Source organism: Salmo salar, chromosome ssa05, assembly GCF_905237065.1.
Source record: "Salmo salar chromosome ssa05, Ssal_v3.1, whole genome shotgun sequence".
Classification (NCBI taxonomy): domain Eukaryota; kingdom Metazoa; phylum Chordata; class Actinopteri; order Salmoniformes; family Salmonidae; genus Salmo; species Salmo salar.
Window position 1 is genome coordinate 68,955,968 of NC_059446.1, and position 8,982 is coordinate 68,964,949.

The following is an 8,982-nucleotide window of genomic DNA, read 5'->3' on the forward strand; positions in this document are numbered from 1 at the left end:
AATTTAAAATGTTCAAATCCTGTGTGTAAACACTACGCACCTGTGATTCTCATTAAAAGTATATCACACACAGCAGAATGAAAAGAGGCCCTCCGGTAATGCAAATGATCTGCCACCAATGAAGAGGGCTCTTTATATGTGACTGAAAGGGGAGGGAGTAAGTGGTACTCATACTGGAATTGATCCAAGCCAGAAGCTGGGCCTGTCACTGTACAAGCAGGGCCATTGGAACCCAATGGGAATGGGAGCTGGTAAGAGGCTTAGGGTTGGAGATCATGTAGAGACAGGGGATGATATTGACAGCCCATATCCCTGGGAACGTGTGTTTAGATACTCACTAGCGCCTGGGGACCCCAGCCACATATCGCTCTCTCCGCCTGCACACCGTCCTGAACGCTGCTCACGTGATGATTAAGAGGGGTATGTCCATTTTCCTCTTCCAATTTTTTCTTTCTATGCTTCATTTCTCTGATAATGTCCTTCTCTTTTCTGTGTTTTTTTGAGAGTGAGAAAGGTTAACGCTAGGTTGCGCTGCCGGCATGTTTTGTTTTCAGCCTAAACATGGAGGCCCAAAGGCAGAGCCCAAAAATGATAACCTCCACCCATGCTTGAAACCTCACCTCCCTTATCTCCCCACAGCACTTGTGCAGAGCCCCCCTCCTCTCAGATAGGCCTACACACGGATGTCAAACTAACAGGCGTTTAAAGACCGGGCAGTGTGCCCTGAAAAACCTTCTGGTTGCCTACCCTTTTGTCTAAAAACTTAACAATGTACTGCACTGAGTGGTACATAAAATATATCTACTTCTGCACAGTCTTCACACTTGCACTAAACCTGTTTATCATATAGCACCTTGTTGACTTCTATACTGAGCAGTAAGGACATGGAATGACTGTCTTAACAAATTGAATTTCAGTATCTTCACCAAAGTCCTGGCACCTTGTGCATTGACAAGGTATTACAGAGCAAGGATGAAAATAAGATGACCACCACAGAGAACTGTACAAATCTCTGTGGATTCGAGTCTCATCAGGGGGAACGTGCATATGTGTGTAAGCCACCGCATGGTTATTTACTAAGAAGTCCTGCTGACAGTATGTGTGTGTACTCAAGATATCATCAAGTTGCATCAGAGTTTTTTGTCACCAATCGATGAACAAACCAACGGCTGAATTTTGGTAGGACAGCCACACAACTTGAGCAATTCACTTCCAGATCAAACAAGAAGTATCAAAACAAAAAACACCTTGCCGCCCTGCCACCATAGGCGAGACCAAAAAATGCAGCCCCCCCACAAAACTAGAATAGTCCCAGTAAGCAAAATGACGTTTAAAAGACATATTTTCCAGATGTTGAAGTTAGGTTTAATTTAGGTTCTGAATGAAAGGTGAAAAGGTATTTTCCATATGTTTAAAATACACATTTTCCAGGACATTGAAATCAGGTTCATTTTCGGTTCTGAATGAAAGTTGAAAAAAGGAATTTACCAAAACCAATGTCCATGGATGTGGAAATCAAGGCCAGTCCGGAACTGCACCAAAAAAAGACGTCCAAAAGACTAATCAATTTGGCTATTTATGCTCTGAATATCAGCTACCCAACTTCATCAGAAGTTAGCTCGAGCCGATTTGCAATGTGTTTACACAGCAGGAAATGCAGAAGTATTTTATTTTTCGCTATGATCAGCTTGTCAAAAAATTACCGATACAAACTTGAAACCACTGATCATGACAATGGGGTGAAACTCCTGGACAACAGTTGTGATTGTCCATTCCATATTGTCCATTTTACTTTGACCAGTCCTGTTTTTAGGATATGTTGTTTGTTAACATGAAAGCGCATTTTTTATTTGATTGAGCGCCATTTAGGTTAGGCTATTTGATTGGAAAAATCTGCATGACATAAAATGTGTTTGTCTCGTTACATTATCATACATTTTATCTCTAGCCTGTAGGCTACAGAAAAGGTCACATACTCTTTTTACCATAACCTATATCTGCCACATGATTTATGTTAGATTTTTGACAAAATGTTGGTGGAGTGCTGCAGCGATGTGTCTCTCCAACAGCACCCTGGAGAGGCACGCTGGGAATAGACAAGCAAGATATTTCGCATCCCTGCCTTTGACAAAGTGAGCACTGCTTATCAAAGGGAGGCATCATCCCTCACCTAAAAAGCCCATATGCCACTGGTTGAGAGAAATTGTAATTGTTTTTAGGCAGAATTATGTGAGGTTTTATGTGTTGTTGTTGGAGGTGCGTCTTTGTCAGTTTAGCTCAGAAAATGGCGCCCTCGTCAATCATTAGGCAGGATTAGTCCTGCCTAATGAGCGGGCCGGCCGAGCAAGTAGCATTCATAAAGGAGAGAAGTACCTTTAATAGTACGTGATTTAATGTAAGCCTTTTCTTCAACTCCTCCGTCCAAAGAGTAACACAGTTCCCTCCAGGGCTGCACAGTCAGTAATGGTGTCAGAGGTCAGAGAGAACACACACTCACCCTGATGTCCTTATAATGGAAGGCTACGATGAGAATCAGAAGACACCCAGTGGACATGCTGATGGAGCAGTTGATGATAAAGGCATAGCGGGAGCCCTGAGGAGGAAGAGGAGGATAGAGAAGATAAAGACATTAAAGGGAGGTTTAAAGTTATTCCAACAGTGCTTCTGTTTTTGATTATTTTCCATTTAGCATTTTCCAGTAGCAGTATGTTAGTGTTAGTGGAATGCTCTGACCTTCAGCCTCCACTGGACACGCACACTGATTTGGTGACAACTTTATAATGTGTGAGATACACATGCACCCTCACGAACACACTTGGGCGGCATGTGATAAAGTCGGCCTATTGACCTGGCATTATATGAAGTATTGACTTCAAGTGAACCACCAGGTCGTGCAACCAAATAAAATGAGTGTAGGCCTACTAAGCTCCTAGCTGATGCATTAAAACGATCTTTATAAACTAGCAGAGCCGGCCCTAGCCACTAAGCGACATAAGCAAACGCTTAGGGTGCTAGGGTGCCCCCGACCCCAAAAAAGTAGCGTTTTTTTGTTTAGTGGTTATTTTAGAAACTCAGTCAGGGTCTCAACTTACTGTTGAGAGCTAGAATAGTAGAATACACAAGGTGCAATTTCAAAATTTGGTTGTGCATAAGCAGTTTTTCTCTTGTTATGTCATTCACTGAGACTCACTCAGTTAGCACGTCAGCTAATTGTTTGCATATTGATCTAGCCAGCTATATAAACTAGTAATCATCTAATCATGGTTGAATTACCCAGGGGCCCTGATCTCCAGGGGGCTCCCATTGATTTTGTTATTTGCTCTCACTCAGATATCATATTAACATGGCATAAGTCAGTGCAAAAAACTGCAAAAATGTCTCTCCTCCCTATAGCAAAATGAGTAGGATTGCATGAAATCTGTTATAAAATGGCTAAATCTTCTCTCTGCCCCATGGCAAAATGAGTAGGATTGCATGAAATTAGTTATAAAATTGCTAAATATTCTCTCTGCCCTATGGCGAAATGTCACTTAGGGCCCCAAAAAGGCTAGGGCCGGCTTTGTAAGCCAGTTACTAACCAGGTGAGAGGTGACATGCTATCCAAGAGGCCTAAATCAGTTTATCAACTTTATCAAAACCTAAAGATCATGGTACATTTAGTTAGATGAAATAAAAAGGAACAGGATTTGGCTTCTGTAGCTATGAGCATAGCCGCTGGAAGTGGGGGTGCTGAGGGTGTTGCAGCACCCATTGAAAAATTAGAATTAAAAAATATATATTAATACAAATAAAAATAAAATGTGAAAACTTAAAAACATATATTTTCACAAAAGTAGTGCACTGGGCCTTTACTAGTATTAGCGGACCGATATTGACATCTGTAGCAATGGGCATACATTTTTTCTTCTTCAGTATCGCCACTTTAGGAAAAAAAAGGTAGTTGTATAATTAAGAACAGTATCTTGTTGGATTCAGTAGTTGTAATTGTAAGAGTTGTTGCCCTGTCTTTTTCTCTGCGATTGTCATTATAATAGAATCCAGAAAGAACAATACCCTGTCATCAAACATTTCCATCACCGTGAAGAAAAACAATGTGCAATACAGTAATTTAGTACATCCAGACATCAAGTGGTTTATGATGATGTGATGTGATGATGGTGCTTCGTTGTTAGAACATAGCGCTTGCAACGCCAGGGTTGTGAGTTCAATTCCCACAGGTGACCAGTACGAAAATGTATGCACTCACTACTGTAAATTGCTCTGGTTAAGATCGTCTACTGAAATGTAAAATGAATGAATAGGCCGTTTCAATTTACACATAGAAATAAGTTGCATTTGCAGAGTATTTCAATAAACTGGAAAACATATATCAAACAAGTTTTTTTTATATTCCACAAGTACAATATTATCAGATTAACTGTTTTGTACAGATAATTATCAGACTCAAGTAACAAATGCTGGTAAACACTCAAATACAAATAGATTTAGTTTAAATATTTTCACAAAAGTAGTGCACTGTGCCTTTACTAGTCCTGTATTAGCGGACCTTCAGCGCGGGCATACTACTTCCCGCGAATATGTCAACACATCAGATAAGTAGGCTATGAGTGTCTTCATAATAGACTCTGTGAGTAACTATCACTTGACTTCACTGTACTTGAAACGATCTTCTCGACAATAGGCTAAGTGATAAAAGGTGTGCTGTTTATTGGTATGACGTCCAAGCAGGCAACTGATGTAACCTCGATGAAAGTTTTAACGGGGAGTTGATTTAATGATGGGTGGTTGGAGTTTACGTTCTAAAAGATATAATTGCAATTTTCAGACAACATTAGGGAAACTTCAACGCAGAAAGATGGTATGGTGTGACGTACCTTGGCAATGTTGATTGTTTTCCACAATTTCACTTGTAGCATCTGCATCATGTCTAATTTTATCCCAAGCATACTTGGACTCAGCGTAACGTTAATTTGACTACATTATTAGACCTCTATCACACGGAGACCACAGCACGTTGCTTGCTTCGAGTGTGTACATTTGTTTTGTAATATTTTCCCTTTGGAAACAGAGTAATTTCAAGCCTTTTTGAAACTACCTCATTTGTAGTAACTGTAACACGGGTTGTTTATCCAGGCCTTGGACATACAGAAAGGCCACCCAAGACCAATGCAGGCCAGAATCCATCCCAACAGCCTTCAGACAGACGCTGTGAGTAGATGATGTGAGTAGAGCCTGAAACATTCATCATAATTCTGAATTAATTATTAAAATAAATAAAACCCCGCTGTTGACCACTTTGATAAGGTAGTCGCTCTGGATAAGAGCGTCTGCTAAATGACTTAAATGTAAATGTAAATGTCTAGTTGATTTGCAACAATGTCTTCGTGTGCTGTGTTCCGTGGCAATGGCACACCCAAACAACTGGTAGGCCTAATAATAATAATCATTGCTGTTTGTTTTGTTTTTACAGTCACGACATGATGATGTTGTATTTGCTTTACTTTAGAAATGCATCCTCTTGGCACACAGTCAAACCTGAGGACATATACACCTAGGAAAACACAGAGCAGATTAGCAGATGTAACTAACTAGATGGTCACACTCTAAGATCCCTTTCTGCCTTATCAGTCTGGCATGCTGACCCAAAGACCTTGACAATCAGCCCAGCCTAGCCCAGCCCCCCTTCTCCAGGAGAGGTGAAACTCTTGCATTATTCAAACAGTCTCTAATGAACCACAAATGATGTGGAAAGATCCAAAATGACCGTGGGCAACCTGAGAAACACTAGCTGTGAAGGGAAACAAATGTGGAAAAAGTACCACAAATAGCACATTTTCCTCATCCTGCATTACCTGGTTTCCAAGGAAAAGTATCCTTAAATACACTGTCATGCAGAGAGGGTATACCAGGGATCTGAGCATCCATTTCTCACTCATCATGTAGCCATGCATTTCCAAAAATAATAGTTTTGGCAAACTCAATTGGTTTTCAAAATCAAGATAATGTATAGGGGAAAATGCATGGGAATGCCTGCCTGGGTAATTGCCAGATTCATCAGCATATGGAGCTGTTTGCAACATCAACTTCTTCCAGGCCCAGGCTTACACTGCGTGTAGGCCTAGTTGGAAATCAATATTTGATCAATCATGACAATCATATTAATCAAACAAACAGATTGGATCTCCTTTCCCTGAAATCAGCATGATTTAAACAGCCTGACTGCTGCACTCAGCAGTTTTCACTTCACTTGCCTTGAGATCATTACATGGAGGAATTAGGTCAGCTGGACATGGGCTATAGCTTGCTCATCTAGCTGTAACTACCTCTAAGTATATGGACCTCAGATTGGATCTCCTTTCACTGAACGGCCAGGCAGGTATAACCAGGCTAAACGATTGTTTCACTCTATTGTTTTCGCTTCATTTGATAAGTGAAAGTGAATTGAAAAAATGGCGAGTGGATTGGTCAGGCTGGTTACACCAGGGTAGGAAACACCTACCTTATAGTGTTAAGGTGGTCTGACATTTGGTTGCATCATGGTTGAGTTGCTGAGAGCCTCTTTTATACTTATGGAACTGGCACGTATATTCTAGAACTTCAGTGGGACGGAGTTAAAAACTGCTTGATTGTGAGGACTGGTGTTGTTATCCACCCTAATCTGTATGTTAATGTGAAGAGACGGCAGTACCGAGCAGTGGTCCTGGAAATGGGCTCATAATCAGAAGGTCACCAGGTTCAAATCCCAGGTATGGGTTATGCTATTGTTCTGCGATGCAAGTCATGCTTGTTTAACGGGTCTGTTAATCAAGGAAATGGTTACGACAGCAATTAGACACGCCATTCCGTTCTCTTCCCATGAATGGACTGGATCTAGTATTTCTGTACATAGATTAATCCAAGGACTTTGTGGTAGAGCTACAGGGCACATGTAGGTTGATAATGACGTTCATGATCTTTATGTTGAATCAACAACACCTGTTTTCTGTCCGTCTGACTGACCACTTTATGTCAAATCACTTCAAGATTTTGGTAATGAGACCCTTTATACTTCCCCAGAGCATGCTAGCAGTTACCCATAGACTTCCAGTCATTGCGCTAATGCTAGTTAGCATTGGCTCGTGAAACTACATCCAACTTCCTTCATACTAGACACAGAGACATAAAAATGGCATCCAAAAGTTCATCTGACTCTGGGGAAGTAGATAACAGGCCTCATTGCCAAAATCCCAAAGTATTCCTTTAACATGTTAATTATTCATGCAGAGGTTGATATTCATTCTCCACACAAGGGGGGTGACATTCACTCATAAAAACCCCCACAAATAGTGGTCAGTAGGTCTGTGACCTATTCTCAGACTCTCTTGAGCAGCTTAGTCAGAGTACTAGGGCTATACACAGGATATCTGGTTCTCTGAGATAGTTGCTACTATTCAATGAATTTCTGTGGTGGCCTGGCCAGCAGTAGTTCAGTTGATTCTTGCAGGTTTCAGTTGTATTACATGCTGCTGTTGAGGTCTGCGTTGCTGGTAATTTTATCATTGGTCAGATGGGGACAAGGTATTCAACCCTAAAGAGGTCTCTAGCTCACCAAACCAACATGGTCCCTGTGCCATCCTTGTGGTGTCAAACAGGTGTAGTTAACGATTAGCTAGAGAATCAATCTCATTTATTTTACTTATTACAAGGACAAGCTTGGTGTTCTCACCACTAGCCTAATCAACAGTAATTTGCTAATCATGATGGTATTTGCTGTTCTAAGGGGAATCATATATTGTGAGCTTTCCAAATACAATGTACCACTGACTTCTCTCTCTCTCTCTCTCTCTCTCTCTCTCTCTCTCTCTCTCTCTCTCTGGCATGTGGCTATGACAGGTCAACAGGTGTCTTAGACTAAATCACTTTTTTGGCACATGATAACTTGTCTCTTGATTAATCAAAATATGTGAGCTGAGAAATGATGAATCTGCTAAATATCCATAATGGTCTGTGCAAAGTGGAAATAGTGGCATATGCATGACAACTGTCTTTGAGCCACTTTGAATGTTATCTTTCTGAGGGAAGCCTAGTACTTTAAATTCACTGTCTAGATCTTATTATTTTTTAAATAGAAACAGCTCTTTCAGTTCCTCTCTTTCAACTTGAGTGTTGCAAGACTATAATGTAGGTCCACTTTATTTCACTGAAACTGAAAACCAACAGCAAACAACTTTAATAGCCAGGGATTTGTTATCCTTTCCTTGATAAATTAGGTAGCATGATTATATTTTAAGTCTTGTTGAAAGTGAATTTTACGGAATGTGACGTGACCAAAATGACTTACTGGTTGGTAAATAAACGGGCACAGCTCCGCGTGCAGTATCATGAGCAGTGTCCCAAGCAGCGCGGTGCCCAGAGCCCAAGCGCACAGACGCTTTTTGTCCTCCAATAAAACCTTTCTATCTCGCAATCTATAAAGATTGCCCCCCTCGATTTGAGGCATACGCTTCCCGGAGTGGGACAGCGGTACAGATATCTCAGTCAGGTCACCGCCGTTTCTGTTGATCACTCCATCGCAATTGTCAACTTTGGAGTTGAGGTGCAAATTGCGGGTTGTCATCTCCATGTCGCGTTGGCGTCGACTGTGTCCGCTCTCCGTGTTATCGTCCTCTGATGCCTCGTCCTCTCCCTGTCCAGCCTCCCCTCCTTCCGTGCTCTTCCCCGGATTGCGGGAAGGTATACCACGATGGGCCAACTGTGTCCCAGGTCCTCCTCCTCCTCTCCGTGGCTCATGAAAGTAGCGGAATAAGGACTGTAAAACTAACTGTACGCGCTCACCTGAACACGAACAGGAACACCTCCACTAGCGGCATGGGATAAGCGCACCAATGACAGTTGACCGGTTGACTGTTGTGCTGTTCTTATTTGCAAGGGTTATGAGGTGAGAGGGCGCCATAAAAAGTATATCTCCTTCTCTTGCTCTCTCGCTCTCTCTCTGTGTCTGTG

General features: G+C 41.6%; 1 protein-coding gene across 5 annotated transcripts in view; it reads right to left on the reverse strand.

Moving 5' to 3' along the window:
- The window catches only part of LOC106605605 (intermediate conductance calcium-activated potassium channel protein 4), a 52,688-nt gene extending 43,706 nt beyond the window's left edge, over positions 1-8,982 (reverse strand). For all 5 annotated transcript variants that reach the window (XR_006769946.1, XR_006769947.1, XR_006769948.1 and 2 more), the window contains exons 1-2: positions 8,321-8,982; positions 2,498-2,593 (exon numbers count right to left, since the gene is read on the reverse strand). Coding sequence is in view for 1 of the 5 variants with exons in the window: in XM_045718673.1 (XP_045574629.1) it covers positions 2,498-2,593; positions 8,321-8,602 (378 nt within the window). In the remaining 4 variants the exon portion in view is untranslated. The remainder of the gene's footprint in view (positions 1-2,497; positions 2,594-8,320) is intronic.